General features: G+C 37.6%; 2 protein-coding genes across 3 annotated transcripts; both read left to right on the top strand.

The window, feature by feature from the left end:
• Positions 1-6,030: 6,030 nt before the first annotated feature.
• LOC102719342 (protein ZINC INDUCED FACILITATOR-LIKE 1) lies at positions 6,031-11,204 on the top strand. Of its 2 annotated transcripts, XM_006663732.3 has the most exons (17): positions 6,031-6,172; positions 6,297-6,337; positions 6,425-6,485; positions 6,596-6,698; positions 6,800-6,902; positions 7,053-7,106; positions 7,190-7,252; positions 7,364-7,413; positions 7,496-7,571; positions 8,026-8,196; positions 8,602-8,689; positions 8,843-8,928; positions 9,039-9,146; positions 9,541-9,585; positions 9,709-9,797; positions 10,129-10,172; positions 10,874-11,204. In XM_006663732.3, exons 1-17 carry the CDS (start codon positions 6,031-6,033, stop codon positions 10,969-10,971), a joined length of 1,422 nt encoding a protein of 473 aa, XP_006663795.1. In that variant the 3' UTR covers positions 10,972-11,204. The 2 variants fall into 2 exon arrangements, with proteins under 2 accessions (XP_006663795.1, XP_040385372.1); XM_040529438.1 differs by having other exon boundaries at positions 6,297-6,485.
• Positions 11,205-13,201: 1,997 nt separating this feature from the next.
• Positions 13,202-20,922, top strand: LOC102718695 (protein ZINC INDUCED FACILITATOR-LIKE 1). Its single transcript, XM_040529358.1, has 18 exons — positions 13,202-13,382; positions 13,914-13,954; positions 14,065-14,125; positions 14,439-14,541; positions 14,623-14,725; positions 15,052-15,105; positions 15,205-15,267; positions 15,346-15,395; positions 15,484-15,559; positions 16,329-16,502; positions 16,642-16,729; positions 17,159-17,244; positions 17,330-17,437; positions 18,060-18,104; positions 18,183-18,271; positions 18,528-18,571; positions 18,698-18,783; positions 19,709-20,922. Exons 1-18 carry the CDS (start codon positions 13,226-13,228, stop codon positions 20,741-20,743), a joined length of 2,463 nt encoding a protein of 820 aa, XP_040385292.1. The 5' UTR covers positions 13,202-13,225; the 3' UTR covers positions 20,744-20,922.
• The last annotated feature ends 1,292 nt before the right edge of the window (positions 20,923-22,214 follow it).

Here is a 22,214-nt window from a genome sequence, read left to right as displayed (position 1 = left end):
ACGACAATGACCTCAGTAGCGTTGCTCATGGCGCTTATCCTGGCGGCGAGCTCGCTGGCGAGGGACTCCTGGAGGACGTGGAGGATCTGGCTATTGAGGTAGAGCGGGAGGAGGGCATCCAGGATCTGGAGTTCTGGACGGGGTCCTGCTCAAATTGACGACGGGGGAGAAGGGCTGGGTCTCGATCTTGACCTTCTCGCGCTCGACGGTGAGCTGTCCTTCCTTGGTGGTGAGGCGAAAGAGCTCGTCCTCGGCGGCGTCGACGTAGACGTCGTTGATGTCGCAGCAGGACTCGGTGTCGTTGCCGCTAGCGGCAATGGCACAGATGTCGCGGCGTGCCTAGGTGCCGAGCACCTGCTCCAAGTCGCCGTGCATCGCGTCTTGCGCCGCTGGCTACCGGCCCTAACCATCGCCGCCGCCCGCGCGCAACCCCTCCAGCCGCCGCCGCCCCCTGCGAAGAGAGAAAGAAGAGGGAGAGGACACAACGGGGGAGAAGGAATATAAAGGAAAAGAGGATAAAATCAAGCTACTGACAGGTGGGGTCTACCTTGCGCCACATCAGCGAAACCGGTCAAATATAGTGTCAATACTGCCAGTGGACTTTATTTAAACGGTTTATGCGAGTTTAGGGGTATACATTTCTGGTTTTAGGGTTAAGGGACTACAGATAGATTTGTTGTTAAGTTGAGGGACCTTCGGTGAACTTGCTTGATCCAGTTTGGTTTTCTTTTTATTGCTGAATTTGGTGAAGATCATTGGGCTCATATTTAGCTTACCTTCCAACATTTTTATGGTTTTACCTGCATCACCAGATGGGTGCAATAATGTATTTAGCAGCTGAATCTGAATGATTTATTTTTTTGAAGCGAAAAATCTAAGGAATGCTTTGTGTACCCATGAAATGGAAGTCCAAAAACTGATTTTGGATTACTCTGGGCTGCACTCAGCATGACATGGTCGATCATCTGTCATCATGATGTACTAATTGCATCTCGACATTATGATTAATCTACAGTTACAAAAACAGACATAGATATATCTTTTGTTTTTTTTGGATGACTAGCTGACGAGGCTGACAGTTCGGTAGTCCTGACTGAAGTCGGAAAAAATTGTTGGTCAAAACTCAAAAGGAGGTTAGGCAGCTGACGAAGCGAATGATTGATCATGGGATTTTTTTATTAAATAAACATTTTTAGCAAGTAATTTTATTACTAAATCATCGGGCAATTTTTTTTCAAAATTAAACCTTTTGGCTACGTCAGTATTGGTGGCATGGCAAGACAAACGTAGTCTTGCTCGATGAGGACCCTAGCTTTATTGTGAGCCAAAACAAGTTGCCACGTAGCCTAGTCGGCGTGGCATAGCGTGACGAACAATGCTGCCACGTCATCGATAATGGCATGATAAGCCGTTTTGCCATGATGGCGTGGCCAAAAGGTTCATACAGTAAAAATATTTTCCTTAAAGATTTAGTAATAAAATTATTTATTAAAAAGTTTAAAAATAAAATAAAATCGTCATCAGCTTGTGCACCTCTGAAAAAAGCCAGTCTCTATCTGCATTCCGCTGATTGCTTCACATATTCGCTGTAAGGTCACAATCTTCGGATTGTGGCTGTTGGGATCGAAGGATTCTTTTAAAGTGACTCGTCACATCGGATGTTTAGACGTTAATTAGAAATATTAAATATAGACTAACAATAAAACTAATTGTATAGATAAAGGCTATTTCATTAGACAAATTTTGTAAGCCTAATTAATCCACAATTAGCAAATGTTTACTGTAGCATCACATTCACTAATCATGAACTAATTAGGCTCAATAGATTCGCCTCGTGAAATAGTCTAGATTATGGGGTGAGTTTTATTAATAGTCTATATTTAATATTTCTAATTAGTATCCAAATATTCGATTCGACATGGACTTAAAAAATCGATGGGAAACCAGGGTTTCACTTATCGCGATAATCACGGCGATTATCGTGATAATCGAGGGCTCCGCCGAGAACTGATAACGGTTTTGGACGGTTTCCTCCGAGAAAAACCGCTCGAATTCAAAAAATTTGAAAAATTTTGATGAAAAATTAAGAAAAAAGCAAGGTGATAGATATGTATTTATTGAGCTTAGATGTGAAGAAAATTTTCAAAAAAACTCAATGTATCATTCATACCTTTGAGAAAAAACCACTTGAGTTGAGTTAATTGGAGAAAAATATGTTTTTTCTTTGCACAGCGCATCCGGCCCAACTTGGCCCACTAGGGAGAATAACACGACGGTAAAATGGTTCAAAATCTCTCTCCCTTTCCCATTTGTTTCTATGACCAGTGTACTTGACTATGTTTGTATGACAGACTTTATGTTATGGTTGTGGACTTGAGCCTCTGATCATTGGGACTATTACTAAATTATTGTTGTGAACATTAATATATTATGGTTGCCGACTTTCCTATAATATGCATGCTCATTTCATACCATAAATTGTGAATTTGGGATTGTTATATGTGTTTTTAATTGCTAATATTTTGAACTATTAGCAAAGGTCATGCCAAATTTTTTATTTTTACTACACGACTGCTCAGGTATAGTTTATTTTTTAATGTAAGTCTCACCATATTTTTCTCTAATTTTTCCCTTTAATTTTGATGCCTAACGACCTCTATTTCATTAGACAAATTTTGTAAGCCTAATTAATCCACGATTAGCAAATGTTTACTGTAGCATCACATTCGCTAATCATGAACTAATTAGGCTCAATAGATTCGCCTCGTGAAATAGTCTAGATTATGAGGTGAGTTTTATTAATAGTCTATATTTAATATTTCTAATTAGTATCCAAATATTCGATTCGACAGGGACTTAAAAAATCGATGGGAAACCAGGGTTTCACTTATCGCGATAATCACGGCGATTATCGTGATAATCGAGGGCTCCGCCGAGAACCGATAACAGTTTTGGACGGTTTCCTCCGAGAAAAACCGCTCAAATTCAAAAAATTTGAAAAATTTTGATGAAAAATTAAGAAAAAAGCAAGGTGATAGATATGTATTTATTGAGCTTAGATGTGAAGAAAATTTTCAAAAAAACTCAATGTATCATTCATACCTTTGAGAAAAGATGACTTGAGTTGAGTTAATTGGAGAAAAATATGTTTTTTCTTTGCACAGCGCATCCGGCCCAACTTGGCCCACTAGGGAGAATAACACGACGGTAAAATGGTTCAAAATCTCTCTCTCTTTCCCATTTGTTTCTATGACCAGTGTACTTGACTATGTTTGTATGACAGACTTTATGTTATGGTTGTGGACTTGAGCCTCTAATCATTGGGACCATTACTAAATTATTGTTGTGAACATTAATATATTATGGTTGCCGACTTTCCTATAATATGCATGCTCATTTCATACCATAAATTGTGAATTTGGGATTGTTATATGTGTTCTTAATTGCTAATATTTTGAACTATTAGCAAAGGTCATGCCAAATTTTTTATTTTTACTATACGACTGCTCAGGTATAGTTTATTTTTTAATGTAAGTCTCACCATATTTTTCTCTAATTTTTCCCTTTAATTTTGATGCCTAACGACCTCTATATTTTAGCTAAAACCACGCGCTTATCGCTTATATCGCCACGGTTTTTAGCTGAAACCGCGTGATTATCGCTTGAAACCGCGATCGTCATATCATCACGATAATCATCTGAAACCGCGCGATTATCGTCCCAAACCGCAATATGCAAGTATCCGCGATAATCATACCAAACTGCGCGATAATCGTGAGTTACCGCACGATATGGTGGTCAAAACCGTCACGATTTTGTTTGAATTTTTAAATTTAAATTTGTGCGGTTTTTGAGTGATTATCATGATAATTGTTGATTATCGTGGCTCCGCGCAGAAGTGGTTTGAAGGGCCTCCGCCATAAGTGAAACCCTGTGGAAACAAACACCCACGTTAGCGGCGTGGCCGTCAAAGTTGATGGAATCTCTCTCTCTCCTTGATGAAAAGCTGAGCGCTGCTGGCCAGTGATCAGGCACACACTGTGGCAGCCACATTTGTATTAAGGGCCTGTTTAATTCTTAACTTTTTTTTCTCAAAAACATCGCATTTAATCTTTAGACACCTAATTAAATAGAGCATTAAATATAGATAAAAATAACTAATTACACAATTAGAGGGAAAATTATGATACAAATTTTTTAAGTATAATTAGTTCATGATTAGCCATAAGTGCTACAGTAACTCACATGTGCTAATGATGGATTAATTAGGATCAAAAGATTCATCTTTTAGTTTCTAGACGAGCTAGAAAATTCGTTTTTTCATTTATGTCTAAATACCCCTTCGGCCGATATCCAGTCAAACATTCGAGGTAACACCAAAAAATTCTTTTCACGAACTAAATAGGGCCTAATTCCTGCATATTTGAAGAGACTGATTGGTTTTATGCAGACTGCAAGTGCCCTCTGGCTGACCTAGCAAGTAGTCGTTTGTACTTCACAGTGAAACAGTGAGCAAACTGATTGTTTTGTTTCCTAGCAAGGCTAATAATACTAATAGTACTGACAAAGAGAGAAGAAAGAAAAGGAGAACTCTTCTGGCTACGTACCTGCTGAGTGTCTCCAGCCTCATCGATTTTATACAGTGCACAGTGAAACATTACATATAGGTATAGCATTAGCACCATGCTAGACAAACATAGATATGGTTTAGAGCTCCCTTCAGCTCAAAAGAACTGGACCTCGTATTGGTTTTTCTGGGGAAAATTATCAGTAGACTATTTTGCAATGGTGTAATAATCAGATAAATGAAGAACAGACAAGATCGAGGAGAACAGCCATTACTAAGGAAGATGGTCATAGACATTCTCCATCAGAGACAAGGAGAGGAGACAGTGATAAGAGAGGTTGTCGCTGACTGACTTTAACCATATATATGCAAAAATCGCTATCTCGAATGGTTTGAAACTGTATTAGGATTCTGAGTCAGCAACTATCTGTGATAGGTACACTAGAGAAATAAGAGGTGAGTGATTTTTTACCGTGACTTAGATTTGAATATATATATAAACTTGGAGAAGAAAAATTGGTGGCCCTAGCTATAGTAACAACAAAAGTTTTGGCCATTAAAGTCACAGAGAAAAAAAATCATACCATACCACAAAAAAAAAGGACTTACTTCCTCCGGTCATAAATAGTTGACATATAAAACAAAACTTTATCAAACTCTTGAAACATTAACCATCAATTTTATATTGAATAAGATTATAAAATGTAGCAAGTTTATGACATTCTGATAGAACTTCCGAAGATAAATCTACCATAGCAATTTTCTTTAAAATATCTTGATGTTTAAAAGTTATTGACAGTCGATGTCTTAAAATTTTTACTAAAGTTTGTTCTAAACATTAAATATTTATTACTGGAATGAGTATATATAAGCACACTGCATGTGTCGAAATGGATATGCAATACATCATCAAGCTAATTCCATACCAATTCAGTCATATGATGATGATTGTCGCATGGTTGTTGCATTGACAGTTTGACACCCCTTGCTTCAGTGAACGACGCTTGCACGGCAGCAGCAGGCAAATAATTCGTCAGTAGGTAGACCTGCACTGCAGCCGGCTCGATCTTGTGCAGCACAGCAATGACTTCATGCCCTTGTACGTCCACCATGGATGGATGGATGCATTCTGGGCACTGCACTGCAGCAGCACATCACATCACACGCACGAACAAGGTTGTCGCTTCCGTTCTCTCCTCTGATGTGGCATGCGTACCAAGAGACAAAATCAGCAGCAGCAGCCATCCATTAATACGCCTCGACCCACTCACTCACCTGGACTTGGACGTCTCTCTCGCCACCGTTAATTGTTTGCCTTCTCCTTCTCCATTCTCCACCACCACATTCTCTTCTTCTTCCTCCTCCTCCTCCTCCTCCTACCTTCTGCTTCCCAAGTCCTTCTCTGTCTTGGCTAGCTCATCATCAGACTGTGCTTGTCGATCAGGCGCTGCTGATAGGCTGACATGGCCGAGCCCGAGCCTCCACCAGAGGCCAAGGTGTACCACGACGGCTGCCCCGGCTGCGCCATCGAGCAGAGGAAGGAGGAGCACACGGGCATTCCCTACAACGAGTTCCTCTTCGTTGCCATCACCACCCTCGCCTCCTGTATGAACAGTCAACTTAAGTTTGCTGCTACTGTTTGTCAATCTCTTCTACTCTTCCTGGTCTTATTTTATTGAACTGATTCCTAAGTAGCATGCATGTCTCTGTCTCTCCCCTTGATTTTCAGCTCTGCCAATCTCTTCCCTGTTCCCCTTCTTGTACTTCATGGTAAGTTTGATTTCCATGCATTCCATTTTATTCCATGAAACATATATTCTGCAGAAGGTTCTCAATCCATTCCCTTCTCTGGTGCAGATAAGAGACTTGCATATTGCTCGGACAGAGGAAGATATTGGATTCTATGCTGGGTTTCTTGGTATAACTTCTGACAAACAATTTATCGATTGAGTAACAATGTTCATCCACACTACTTTCACTACTTTGTCAGATATTCAGTACTGTTTACATGGTATGTTTCTAATGCAGGAGCATCATATATGATCGGTCGAGGTTTCGCGTCAATCTTGTGGGGCATGGTGGCGGATCGCATTGGCCGAAAACCTGTCATTATCTTTTCCATTTTTGCAGTGTAAGCACTATGCTGCCAGTGCATACTGCACTTGCTTTGCAGTTTATTCTATCTGTTAAAAACGATTTTTAACTTGTCTTTGAATCTATACGTACTTTCAGCATTGTGTTCAATACTTTATTCGGATTAAGTACGAAGTACTGGATGGCTGTCAGCACAAGATTTCTTCTTGGTGCTCTGAATGGATTGCTTGCGCCAATAAAGGTAATTCCTTTTTAGGAATCAATAAAGGTACTTTGAAATGGCAAGATGTGACAATTGTTAGGAACAAATAAGATGGTGTCAATATCAATTGCTATTCTTATTCCATCAAACATCTAATCAAATAGTGTGTGTTTTACTTGTGGCTTGCAGGCTTACTCTATCGAAGTTTGCCGAGCTGAACATCAAGCTTTGGGCCTATCAATTGTAAATTCAAATCTATATATAGAACTGCACATCTATGTATAAGAACTAATAACGCAGTTTAATCAATGGCATCAACATTTTAGGTGAGCACAGCATGGGGAATAGGTCTTGTAGTTGGCCCTGCAATTGGAGGCTACCTCGCACAGGTAAATATTACATAAGCTTATTTGGGTTCACAGATATTATTTTTCTTCTTTTGTCAACGATCCAATGACAAAGAGTGTTTATCTTTACCTTTTTCTCTTTCTTGTTACCAGCCTATCAAACAATATCCTCATAATTTTCATGAGAAGTCAATATTTGGGAGGTAATTTTGCTATTGAAAATCGACCCTTCAAATTAAATGAGAAATTATTGTAATTGTAAATGTGTGATCACAAATCGTGCAGGTTTCCATATCTTCTACCGTGTCTTTGTATATCACTTTTTGCTCTCCTGGTCCTCATAAGCTGCATATGGCTACCGGTATGTATTACCTACTGTTTGTTAGCTTCTATCATTAAGATTATTTATTATGTTACTATCCGCAAGAATTTTAGAATTTTGTGTATCTCTTTTATGGTTTATTTCTACGAGAGTTTGTTTTGTTGGATAACCAAAAGAACCAAAACATATATCCAAACTTAACTTGCACAAAATTATTGCTGAGCTTGATTAACCTTGCACATGACTTTATCTCTATTATTATTTTTTAGAGTTTTACTCTCATCCTTCCTTTTGTATCTCGAGGTACCGGTACGTCGCGGTACCAAATCGTTTCTGATCGTTAGATCCAACACTGCATATCCTACTTAACTAGATTCAATGGTGAGAAACAATTTGGTACTTCGAGGTACCAGTATCTCGAGGTACAAAAGAAAGAAGGGAAGTAAAACTCTTTTTTTTTTATGACCACATTTTTCTTTGATAAACTAAACAGGAGACCCTACATAAGCATAAAGGCCTTGAAAGGGGAGTGGAGACAGCTGAAAGTTCTGCTACTCAAGAAAGTGTAGAGTCACATAAGAAAAGCTTATTCAAAAATTGGCCATTGATGTCATCTATTCTCACATATTGCGTCTTCTCCCTTCATGACACAGCATATAGTGAGGTGGTTATATTTACTAATGTGATATGAAATTGTTATATGTTGACTGCTCAACATATATGTAAGAATAAATAAGTACATGCGAGATATAAACTCTCCATATCAAATAGTTGTCATGATTTTCTCAATGAGGATGAATATTCATGTTTCTTGCTCTAAAAATAAGCTGACAATGCATTTGCTGTAATAACAATTTCATGTTTATCCATGAAAATATTTTCCTTTTACTTTAATAATAAACGTCTGTAAGTTCCATGTTACCATACCTATGTACTAGCAAATTAGTTACATTTTAGTCTATAAAGTATTGATCTATTTTATATTAAGTAAAAGTATGCAGTCATGCAAAAAAAAAACAAACACGCTATGTCAAAATGTAATTTTCTAAACGTTCTTTTTAAACATCAGATATTTTCTCTGTGGACTGTAAGTGATAGAAAATATGGTGGACTCAGCTTCTCGTCTAAAGATGTTGGGCAAGTTCTTGCAGTGGCAGGTTAGTCAAATTCAATCAATTCCTTTCTGCCAAAATTTAAAACTGTTAATTCTTTAAACTCTTTGTAATCACAGGGCGTTTGCATTTAATGTTTAGCTGTAACATGTGTTGGTTTGGAAATATAAGCATCTACCTTAATTTGTTACACTGTAGGTGCCAGTCTTCTTGTTTATCAACTTCTCATCTATCGTTGGGTTGATAAAATTCTTGGACCTATCAATTCAACCCGAATTGCGTCGGTAAGTTTATATTTTCACCATTTCTTATAAACTTGTTACAGTTTACTTATTAATAATTATTATTGACAACTGAGATTATAAATGAAATCAACTGACCTTTAGCATTGCAGGCGCTATCTATACCGATTATTGCTGCTTATCCCTTTATGACACACTTATCAGGAATAAGACTGGGTGTGTCCCTCTATATTGCAGCGATGATCAAAAGTGTTCTGGCTGTAAGTACTTTATGAACTTAGGGTTTTTTTATATAAAAAATTCTAGAAGTATAAACTCTTGGATACACCACTCATGGAGACATGATAAACAAATACTGCAACACCATGAAAGTCCTCATAGGAAATGCACTAATTCACAATTGTTCATAGAGCTTGCGGGCGGCGTGACCAAAAAGTTCGGATGAGAAAATATAATACCAATGTTTTTAATTGAATTTAGAGGTTAAAAAAAAATCTATGAGCATATGGTTCCGAAATTCAACCCATATAAGTAGCTAGCACTTTAGATGCAAACCCCTATAAGAAATGTACAAAATGCTTCCTAGGTAATTTTAGTTTAGTTATTATTCACATAGCATGTTTAAATGTACTAATTTTTCATACTGTTGATCAGATAACTATAATTACGGGCACTTCTCTTCTTCAAAACAAAGCAGTGGTACCTGTCCAACTTATCTCATCACTTTGCTGTTGTCTGACAGCCTCGCAAAAGAAAAGAAAATTTTCGGATTCACTAATTTCAAATAAATTTATTTTTTCTTAAAAAATGCATTGTTGACAGCCACAAGGGCAACGGGGTGCTGCAAACGGAATAGCCACAACGGCTATGTCCTTGTTCAAGGCTGTCGCTCCGGCTGGCGCAGGCGTTTTGTAAGCATAAATCTTGTTGTCTGCAACTCTTCATTATGAACAAATAATTCAGCAAAGCTTCTAGAATTAATCTCAATTTCTAAGATTGAACATAGATATATGGGCAACATAATTGTGACTTTCAAAAGTACTAGAGGGGTATGATCATCAGTGTTACTTGTCAGTCATATGACATAAAATGTGGTCATGAAAATTTTGGTGGTCAGTTCATCCTTCTAAGTTTAGTGATGAAGCCTGAAGATCGATGAACATGAAAGGATGAACCTGTTCTAACAAAACTATAAACATGTTTAAAGAAGAAGGACTGACTGTTCAAAACCTGTGGCTGCAGATTCTCTTGGGCACAAAAGCGACAACATGCGGCGTTTTTTCCAGGTAAATACTCGTATGCAATTGTAGGAACCATCAACTGTGTGTGTTGCAGCCATTACTACAGTATATTTTTTTAAAAAAAAACTATTACTACAGAATTCAGATCCTCTGACATTGTGACACAATGGTAGGATAGCACACTACACCGTGTAGTGATAAAATGACAGACACCGTAGAAAGTGTAACTGTGGCAAAAAAATGATTTTACTCTTCTAAACTGTAGCAATTAGTTGTATCAAAGGGATCTATAGCCGTTTATCTCAAAATGGACAACTAAGATTTTTTCAATGTCAACTGTTTCTTCTCTGCCATTAGCATGTAATGGCAGGAGATATGATTCTACTACTACAGTAATTTAATTTAAGTGAGTGAAGTACTGAAGTACAAGGGGTCATCATTTCGCTTTTTGAATAAAAAAGTCAAATGACATATTTACAAACAAATAATAATTTATAAATAAAATGTTTACATGCATGTTCTTAGCGATCTAAAATCCAATGATAAAAATAAACCATGATAAAAAAAACCAAAATCAACTCCAAACTTCAAATTTAAGGTTAAAAATTCAAATATTGGTTTATAAATAAAAACAAAAGCGAAAAGATGGGGGTGCAAATCGGTGTGGTGAATCAGAACACACAGGAAATAGAAATTGGTGTAATGTTGTTGATTTGATCGTAAAGTGGGATTTCAATTTTGTGCAGGTGATCAGATGGTATTTCTTCTACTGAATCTGACCGAGGTGATTGGGCTCATGTTGACCTTCAAACCTTTCTTGGCGGTTCCTCAACAATATAAATAGAGCATTCAGATGCTGTTAGCTGGTGTGGCAAAGAGCATAGAGATATAGTTATAGGTTTATCTAGCTTCAAAAAAAATATAGTTATAGGTTTATAGCTAGTATGGCTTGGGATTAAAAGATGGTTTAGATATGGTTCTAGCACGATGCTATGATCATGCACCATCAGTGCAGAGTCTCTGTTAAGTTTGTTCTTAATTCTGTTCTGCTTTGAGCTTATGAGCTAAACAATTTTGGGGTGATTATTTGTGTTTTATAAAAAAAAGTCAAACAATATATTTACAAATAAAAGATAATTTATGAATAAAAAATTTATATACGTCTTCTTAGCTATCTAAAAGCTAAGATTGAAAAATAGACTTTAGTGAAGATTTTCCAAAATTAACTTCAAATTTAAAGTTAAAATTTAAAATTTTGGTTCGTAAGCATAAACGAAAAGATGGAGCAGCTATAATCTTTTTCGTTGCAGTGTTGAATAACTGTTCTTCTAGCTGCTGCTATGACCTTTTTCGTTTTCTCGGTGAGACTACGTACGTACGTCTCGTCTCCGCACACCGCCGCCTCCGATGCTGCCGGCGTGCTCGTCGCCGGCGGTGGCACTGCGCTTCATTTTGCATACGAGTATACGACAACTTCGTGGCCTCTATTCAGGTTGGCTCTAGCAGATTTGCTCATTGTTGGCCCAGGATATTATTTCTTGGTCCAAACCTAGGCCCGTTTGTCGCTATAGCCCAAAGCTTTGTCTTCTCTTTCAAATATCTGTAATTCCCTCCAGAAAAGAATAAATCTGTACAGGTTCAAATCAATCATTGACCTATAAAACAAGGTTCAACTCAAGTAATATATTTTATGCACAATTATAAAAATAAATCTTATCTAGCTAGCTAACTGCCAGTGCCGGCCACCTCTGGCTTACGATGTGTTCAGCAGCCCTCCAAGAATACATATTGTGTTTCAGAGTGAACTGATCTTTACTTCAGTCTCAAAGAACCGTATGATCCATACACCTGTCCATCAAGATGTGAAAGCTGCAGCTTTGTTTTAAGGAAACAAATGAAAATTTTCAGATTAACTAAAGCTCACATACATAGCTAGGTAGGCCGAACTGCAGAGTGGCACTCTTCATGCTGCCAAGCAAGCACAAACTGAAGCTGATGATGGTGATGATCCATCAATGCTCTGCTTAATCCATCACCTGCAGGAAGGCACAGCTTGGTGCAGCTAACAACTGCCATGCATATGCATGTAGTTAGGAGTGGTAATAGACCAAGGTTTTTGGGTTCTTTCGTAACCTTATTTAATCCTTAAAAAATTTTAGCTCAACTCTACACCATTAATTTTCAATTTGTTTTAAATTCAACCCTTAAATTTTATAAGTAAAATGTTGGATCCATTACTATGCCTACGTGGAGTACTGGTATTGATCAATGCAGAGATAACATGTGTATATAGCTTTTGTTTTGACTTCCACTGGAATTCAGACAGTCGTATGCGTCCGTCAGCGCTGACATATTTTCTTCTACCCCGAAATGATATGATATGATCCTCTCACTTGTTAATTTGATCCCTGCATCATTGCTCGCAGCCTACCTAAATCTTTCGCTGACGCTGCAGCGGTGACGAAAGGACAAAGTAAGCCGGCTTCAATGTGCTAGATGATGAGTTACCCTTAATTGCCCTGAAAATAATTTATGAATAAAATTTTTATATATTTGTTTTTAAAGATCTAAAAACTAAGACTAAAAAATAAATTATGATAAAAAACCAAAATCCACTCTAAATTAAGGTTAAAAAATTTAAATGTGGATATATAAGCATAAGTATATATACATCGTTCCCTAGTTAGCAGATTTTAACTCGATCATCTATTCGTCATTTGCCAATTGCGCCAAGTAGAAACAGCAAGCACGAATGCATGCCAACCTCTTAATTGAGAGTCCCCATCGTCACGTGGCATGAGCTAAATATCTCACACGGGCAGCGGCAAGCTTGATGCATGCTGCCATGGGGTTGACTGCCTAGCAGCAGCATGCGTTCACTGCATGGATCCATGGCTATATAATATCACTGGCTCTGTCTCTGAACATCAACCGATCGAGTTGTCAACGGTCGTTTCACCTTCAACCGGTCTCTGAACTTTGCTGCTCTCATGCATTAATTCCCTCCTAATTAAGTGCAGTGCATAGCTAGATGGTTAACCAATCTATGATCTATCACGCTGTGATCAACTTTTCAGGTCAGGCTATCTACTGCGACAATGGGTGAGGCGGAGGCACCGCCCTCGCCGGCGGTGATGTCGAGGTCGGTGTTCTACGACGGCTGCCCCGGCTGCGCCATGGAACGGAAGCTCGAGAGCAGCAAAGGCATCCCCTACAAGGAGTTCATCTTTGTTGGCATCACCACGATTGCCTCGTGTATGTTCTTCTTAATTAAACCCTGCTTGCTTACTACTAGCTCGGCCCCTCGCTAAGTAAGAATAATGGGAAATGGATTTTAATACTCGAGAGGATATCTCCTTGTTTTTTCATGTGATCCAAATAGCTATGAATTTTTTTTACTAGAGATAATATATCACTCTACAGACATTCACGTGCAAATTCGACCTCCATAAGTTATAACAAAAATAACAAATTAAATTCTAAAAAACATATAGGTATATTTACAGTCATATTTGTTTTTTTTCAACTTATAGAAGTCAAATTTGACCTTATTGATTGTGTAGTGATATTATCGCACATTAAGATATCTTGTCAACAAAAAATTAAATTTCTCATTACCATTCAGATAACATGCAAGAAACGAGATAATATTGCCTCGAGACTTAAAAGAATTTGCAATAATGGGGTAATTTTCTTCAAGTTTTTACTGTATTAAACATGTACGGTACTATACCCCTGTTGATAACCTTATTTTCTAACGATTGTCAATATTATTTTCCTTTTCAGCTTTACCAATATCCTCATTGTTCCCATTCTTGTACTTCATGGTGCGTTAATCTCAACATAATTTAATCAGTGTCATATCTTCTTTCTAGGAGCAACACTGTAAATATCCTAGTTTTTTATTAAACATTTTTTTACCTTTTGCTGACAACAGATAGAAGACCTACATGTGGCAAAAAAGGAACAAGATATTGGATTATATGCTGGATTCCTTGGTAAGAACTATGAAAGCTGTGATCTTCAGTCCCTGACTTGCACCCTCATTTGTTTGCTTTTAATTATGCTTATAAGCTAAAGTTTAATTTTTTAACCTTAAATTTGGAGTTTTTTTCACCAAAGTTTATTTTCTAGCTTTGAATTTTAGATCACTAAAAATACATATATAATTTTTTATTCATAAATTATTTTTCGTCTACAAATATATCAAGCCAAACAATCACCCGCTTGAAATTTTTGAAGTACCTGTTTTCCTATTTCAGAAAATGTATGCTCATACAGAAGTAGTATATCACTATTGATGTCTTATAGGTGCATCATATATGGTTGGGAGATGTTTTGCTTCACTCTTTTGGGGTGTGGTGGCCGATCGTATAGGGAGGAAACCTATAATTAAATTTTCTATTTTATCAGTGTGAGTACTCTTTGTCTCATAATGTTCACTTTTACATGAAAGTTTTGAAAAAACTCATTATATGATCCTCTCTGGTTTAAGTGTCATCTTCAACACTCTGTTCGGATTAAGTGTGAGGTATTGGATGGCAATTGCCACGAGATTCCTTCTTGGTGCTCTAAATGGCATGCTTGCCCCGATAAAGGTATATATGCTGCTCCGTCCGATTTTTTTACGCCGTTGATTTTTTATCTACGTTTGACCCTTTGTCTTATTCAAAAAATTATATAATTATTGACTTTTTTTTATTATGATTTGATTTATTACTAAAGTAACTTTAAGTGTTCATAATTTTGTATATTTGGACAAAATTTTTGAATAAAGCGAAGGGTCAAACGTAAATCAAAAAGTCAACGGCGTAAAAAAAACAGAGGGAATACAATGCATAATTATACACCAAATGAGATTATGCTATTATAAATGTGAAACAAATATGTATATATGCAGCTTACTGGTTCTCAACAATTGCAGGCTTATTCCATTGAAGTTTGTCGACCTGAACATCAGGCTCTAGGATTATCAATCGTAATTAAAATTCGTACCACACTTTCTTTGCTTCATCACAAGTACAAAATTCAGACAATTACATCACTAATCCACTTCATTGCATATGTATATATATAGGTAAGCACTGGTTGGGGCATAGGACTTGTTGTGGGTCCAGCCATTGGAGGCTACTTTGCACAAGTAACTGTTTAGTTATAAATTATAGAATAATTATTTTCACAGAATATTGTAACTTGTTTTGGTTCTGATTGCTCTCAGCCTGCTAAGCAATATCCAAACATATTTTCTGAGAAGTCCATTTTTGGGAGGTATGCATATGGTGTATCTCAAGAAATATTTTGTCAAATTCCATAAACAATCTATAATTACACAAAGTATATGTGTATTTTCTTTTAGGTTCCCATACTTCTTGCCATGCCTTTGTATCTCACTCATCGCTCTTGTTGTTCTAATAAGCTGCATATGGCTGCCAGTAAGTGATACTCCTACATATACTACTATATTTTTTACAATATTGTGCTTCAAAGAATTTTCAAGTTTTCAACCTTTTAGGATAGATTCCAAATAGTATAGAAGTGGTATATGTCAATTGCTCACATAGTGAGCTAGTCCTAAGGCTAGCCAATAATTGAAACATAAAAGTTGGAGTGTAAAAATCAACAGTTGACAAGTTAGAGGGTTTAAAATAAGCCTATCCTAAAATTTTTGAAGAACATGGAAACACTTACCTTAATTAAACATATATTTTCTATATTTTTCTTGCTCTCTAATGAAGTTTAAGAGAAAACCATTAATAAGTATCGAATAGTCCCACATTGGTTATGCAATGGCAAGGTACCTAATATATAAGTAGGGAAGCTTCTCATCTCATTGGCTAGATTTTAGGACGGGAAAGACTATTTACGATCCAACAATGGATATCAAAGCCTAGTTAGTTCAATATCTCTATGGTTCAATATACGAAGGGGGATTGTTGAATAATCTCACATTAACTGTGAAAGGGCAAGAGATCTAATATATAACTAGATGAGTCTCTCACCTCATTGACTAGCTTTTATAGCGAAAAATGTCCTTTACAATCCAACAATGATGAACAAACTAATTTGTGTTTTTTAGTTCTCAATTGTTTCATGACTATTGTCAACAAATTATGACTTGTGAGCTTGAATCTTTTAAGAGAGAGTACAATCATTGAGATATAACCGCAAAGAAGAATTTCTCAAATTGCCCTTGATTACCAGGAGACACTTCATAAGCATAAAAATGTTGAAGGTGGAATTGAAATGATTGACAACTCAAGAAGTACACTTGAAGAAGATTCACATAAACAGAAGAATCTGTATAAAAATTGGCCATTGATTTCCTCTATCATTGCATATTGTGTTTTCACGCTTCATGATACAGCATATAGTGAGGTAACGACTTCAACTATTTCCATTTCATTAAAATATGCAAATTGGGTAATATATGAAGAAATAATATAATCTAAAAATATGATAGAAATATATTTTTCATATATATGAAGTATTAACTGATATTTTTCATATATGATAGATATTTTCCTTATGGGCTGTAAGTGACAAAAAGTACGGTGGATTAAGTTTTTCATCTAAAGAAGTTGGCCAAGTTCTTGCAGTTGCAGGTACCCTATCAACTTTTATGGATTACTTTATTAGGATCACCATTTGAACCACTAATAAACCTCTAAACACTTGTATGGATGTATTCACAGTAGATATTTTATTATACTACATATATGTGTTTCTTCTTGGGCATTTAGTCAGCACTCCACGATATCAAGAGATTCTCTCTTATGTTCATAATTCTACAATGCTTCTTCTTGGACATTTAGCTCACAATTCACCTATAAGGGAACCCAACACTAGAAGGCATTTGTAATGCCCGTTTGATCTAGCAAATATGATTTATAGTGGTTGAATTGAATGGCATAAGTCCTAACCCCTATATTACTCATTTTACCAAAAAAAAAAACTTGAGTACTCTCCGTATAGGACCAAAATTTCTTGAGAGTTATAATAATGCAAAAAAAAAAATCCTATGATATTTTTAGGTGCTGGTTTGCTTGTGTACCAGCTTTTCATCTACAGATCAGTTCATAGATTTCTTGGATCTGTCAATTCATCTCGTGTTGCTTCGGTGAGTAATTAAACTATTTTCTCAAAACACATACATATGTTTCTCAGCCAAATATGTGACATGTTTTTTTGTGTGTATATTGTAGGCTTTGTCCATACCAATTCTTGCTGCATATCCCTTTATGACACACTTGTCAGGGTTTAGACTTGGGATAGCTCTTTACCTTGCTACGATTTTAAAGGGTGTTCTATCGGTAAGTTTAAAAAGCATTTTTCTCATCCTTAGTAGGTACCATTGTTTTATATATAAAATTTGATACCTCTTGGTACTTTAGATACGAGAAAGTACTAAATTTTATATAGAAAGCAGTGGTACCTCATGGTACCTTCTCAAGGATGGGAAAATTGCTCAAGTTCAAATGTTGATTGTCTAGTTCCAAATAACATGATTCAAGGAACTAAATTCGATGTACTTCTAATATAACACATAATAGCATACTACACGCAACAAAAATAAAATCATTTTTTTATATTACAAACCAAATATAGTGCATGTAGGGACTAATCGACTAATCATCTCTTAACTATGAGGGCGCTCATATGTACTATGCAGTTTTGTTGACCTTTATAACATGTATATATTACACAAGCTTGTTTTTTAAAATTTTGTAAATTATTATGATAGTTTTTATTTGTTATTTATGTAATATATAGTTATGTATTATACATGACTTGAGTTATTCATCAATTTCATGCATAATAAACCTTCTCAAGTAAAAGTTATTACCAACTGATCATGACAATAAATTAGGTCATTTCTAGTTTTATGTCAATTTATCATTCCTGTTGACCTTATAACTTTGTTGATTTGATCAGATAACTATCATAACAGGCACTTCCCTACTTCAAAATAATGCAGTGGCAAGTATCAAGTCAACCTTCCATTTTATTTTCTCAATATTAACAATTTTATTTAATTAAATTTATTCCAAACAATAGTCACAAAGTCAAAGAGGTGCTGCGAATGGTATATCTACAACAGCAATGTCCTTCTTCAAGGCAATTGCTCCAGCAGGAGCAGGCGCTCTGTGAGTATTATTGCAACTTATCAAAATTTTCTTGAACACCAAAGGGTTGAGCATGAAAATATATATTACAGAGCATACCAATCTTATTATATTATGACTCCTAATAATCCCTAAGTCCAACACAAAGTTACATAAGCAAAGTTTATGGATTATCAAATCACAAGTATAGGAATAATTTTACGTTTAATTTGTATAAAAATTACTATAGAGTTTTGAAGCAAATGTGTGATGAATATCTTATTCATGAATTGTATAGGTTCTCTTGGACCCAAAAACGCCAAAATGCAGCCTTCTTTCCAGGTATATAATTTATTTACAAGTTAGAAACTATAGCTTCTGTTGACATCTATGTATTTTATAGTGCAATTGTAAATGTATTGTATCCTTGAAGATGCTAATATCAGATATATTTCATTGATGATGCAGGGGATCAAATGATATTCTTTATTCTGAATTTGATTGAATTAGTTGGACTTGTGCTGACCTTCAAGCCGTTCCTGGCAATACCAAATTAAAACACAATCAATTGAAGAAGAAGAAGCTGAAACACCCCCAAGCAACAGAATAATGGTGCAAAACTACACTATATTATAGTTTGGTGGGATGTTTGATTCAAGTTGTTGTTGTACATGGAAATATATGATCCATCTTTGCCATCATAAAATTAGTGTGCATGAGATTGTTTGTCTAAAATGTTTCTTCCATGAAGACCAGTGTTGTAAAATCAATTATTCAGGCTAATTAACTAGCTTTTGGGACATGCACAGTCTGTGGGTGAACATATATACTGTGCCTGTGGGCTTTGTCTATCGTCCTTAAAAATTACCCTAAGTCATCAAAAATTTTAGTATAAAATTCTGATACATTCAGATATAAACTCGACTCTCACGTAATGTTGCAATGCATCCCTGTGTATTAATGGTGATGGATTAGAGATTATATTGCGTGGATGCGGACTTAAAGGCAGTGGTAAACTGGCAACTAATTTTAGCTTCCACATTTCTTGCACGCAAGCCTGTCTCTCCCCTGCTTCCAAGGAAGGAATGCAGAGCAGAGCCCTTGTTTCATGCCTCCCCTGCTCCAAAGGAACGCAGGGGACTGGAACTTGTTCCATGCGTACGGTGTTGGATCTCCAAATTAACCCATGCATTGCCCAGCAATCCAGGATTTGTACCATAATCACCAATTGATCACAGGGTATATGATTGATTGATCGATATTCAGGACTGCAGAAAATAGATAGCAGAAATGGTTAATCTGTTGCTTTACTCAACCACAAGAATGTTTCTTGTAATCACAAGCAACAATCCGAAGCCAATGCATCTATATATCTCTGATATCTATCAAAAGATTTTGCACGGCGAGTTCAGTTCAGTGGCGATCTCTTCTTCATCCTGCTCATTTGCATAATTAATCACACACTAATTAGGCAGTTAGGCCATGGCTCAGGGTGGCAAGAAGAAGCTGGCCACGTTGGTCGGCTGCAACTACGCCGGCACGCCCAACGAGCTCAAGGGCTGCATCAACGACGTCGTCGCCATGCGCGACATCCTCGTCGCCCGCTTCGGCTTCGCGCCGGGCGACGTCGCCGTTCTCACTGACGACCGCGGCTCGCCGGTGCTCCCCACCGGCGCCAACATCAAGCGCGCGCTGGCCGACATGGTCGCCCGCGCGGCGGCCGGGGACGTGCTCTTCTTCCACTACAGCGGCCACGGCACGCTCGTCCCGCCGGTGAAGGGGCACCACGGCGGGTGCGACGAGGCCATCGTGCCCTGCGACTTCAACCTCATCACCGACGTCGACTTCCGGCGGCTCGTGGACCTGGTGCCGCACGGCGCGAGCTTCACCATGGTGTCGGACTCGTGCCACAGCGGCGGCCTCATCGACCTCGAGAAGGAGCAGATCGGCCCCTCCGTCCTGTCCGGCGGTGCACCGGCCGCTGCTGGTGCTGATTCCACTCCAGCGGCCACGCGCGGCGCCACTGCCCGGTTCATACCGTACAGCGCCGTCATCGACCACCTCTCCGGCGTCTCGGGCATCGACGCCGCGCACCACGTCGCCGAACACCTCCTCGCGCTCTTCGGCACGGACGCCAGCGCCATGTTCCACCACCACGACCACGACGGCAAACAGCCGGCGCGCCCCGACGACGGCATCCTGCTGAGCGGGTGCCAGACGGACGAGACGTCGGCCGACGTGCCGGAGGACGACGAGGCGGCGGCGGCGGGCGGCAAGGCGTGTGGGGCGTTCAGCAACGCGATACAGACCGTGCTGGCGTCGCACCCGGAGCCGGTGAGCAACCGGGAGCTGGCGACCATGGCCAGGAAGGTGCTGAGCGATCAGGAGTTCGAGCAGCACCCGTGCCTCTACTGCAGCGACGCCAACGCCGAGGCACCATTCCTGTGGCAGGAGAAGGAGGAGAAGACGGCCGCGGTCACCGCGGCGGCGGAGCCGGCCATGTCGGCGCTCTGATTTGTGTTCGACAGAGGCAGATTGGCCAAGAACAGTGACTAAAAATGAATTTAACAATAAGATTTTACTCTTATTTATTCAATGTCACAACAAGTTAAATGTATGCCATCAAGCTGAAGGACGCATGTTTATTGATTCTTGTATTGATGAATATATCGTTAGTTCATTATTCTTACACATACAGTAACGAGTTTTTTTATCAACCTTAAAAATAATACCTTAAGGTATCATATTTTTTAGTCTAATAGTTTAGTGTACCTTAAGGTATAATTTTGCACTAAATTTTGTGGTAACTCAAGAAATGTTAAAAAAGCCATATAATAACATAGGTTATTGCTCATGGTGCTAAACAAGGATGGCTTGGGTGGGGACAGGGATAATCATAGGTAGTGACTTCTTCATTAGATGGCAGGGATCTGCTGAGTCCTTGTCCTAACATGGAATGTGCTTGTTTTGCTAGTGGTCAGGCTCCCATGATTTGAGGCGAGATCATCGTTGCTGTCCTTGGTAGTGGATTTTTCGTTTGATTCTAATCTTCCAAGTGCTATCAAAGTTCTTGGTCTAGCATACTTGTAGAGATTCTTTCTTGAGTTCATTCCATCAAACCCATGATTTATCCCTGTTAAAGTTAAGATAAATCAGATGTATTAATGTTAGAATTAGAAAATACTAGGTCTGTTTTCTAATGTAAGATGTTTGACTTTTTTGTTACAACGTTTGATCATTCGTCTTATTCAAAAATTTAGTATAAATATAAAAAATGAAAAGCGGTGTTTAAAGTTCTTTTGATAATAAAGTAAGCCACAAGCAAAATAAATGATATTTCCATAATTTTTTGAATAAAACGAATGGTCAAACATTACAAGTAAAAAAGTCAAACATCTTACATTATGAAACGGAGGGAGTAGTTTCCTAAAGTGTTTCTTCAATATACTTTTATAAGGCATGGAGACATATCAGTCTTTAAAAGTGACTATTTTCTTTAAGTTTGTAACAACAATGCATGTTCATGTGAACAATTTTCAAATACAAATGCAAAATGATGGCATCACCTTTATTTTTTTAAAAAACAATATTTTGCTAGAACAATTATTTGCAAAATCATGAGTTTAAGCGAGGGAGGGCACTACTTAGTACTTACCACACCAATTAGATATAGAGTTACACAAAATGCGTGCAATAAGAAAAATAATTGTATCCATTTATTGATAAGAAAAAAGTAAACTCAGAAGAAGTGTGTGTCCTTTTATCTATTCTACATAGGCATAACATGTTTATCTGTTAATTTTCCAGTAAACCAGAGTATAAAATACCTGATTGAAATTTGTAATGTTGACCAACTACTAAATGAGGTGAAATTTGTGGAATAACTAAAAATAAAACAAAGTAGCCCAAAATTATCTTCATATCCTTTGTACAAAGTTGTCGTTGTAGATGAAAGTTGTACCATGCATGGGTGTGTCTATGTTTT

This window comes from Oryza brachyantha, chromosome 12 (assembly GCF_000231095.2).
Source record: "Oryza brachyantha chromosome 12, ObraRS2, whole genome shotgun sequence".
Lineage (NCBI taxonomy): Eukaryota > Viridiplantae > Streptophyta > Magnoliopsida > Poales > Poaceae > Oryza > Oryza brachyantha.
The sequence above is the reverse complement of the archived record's forward strand: the minus strand, read 5'-3'. Positions and strand labels throughout refer to the sequence as shown.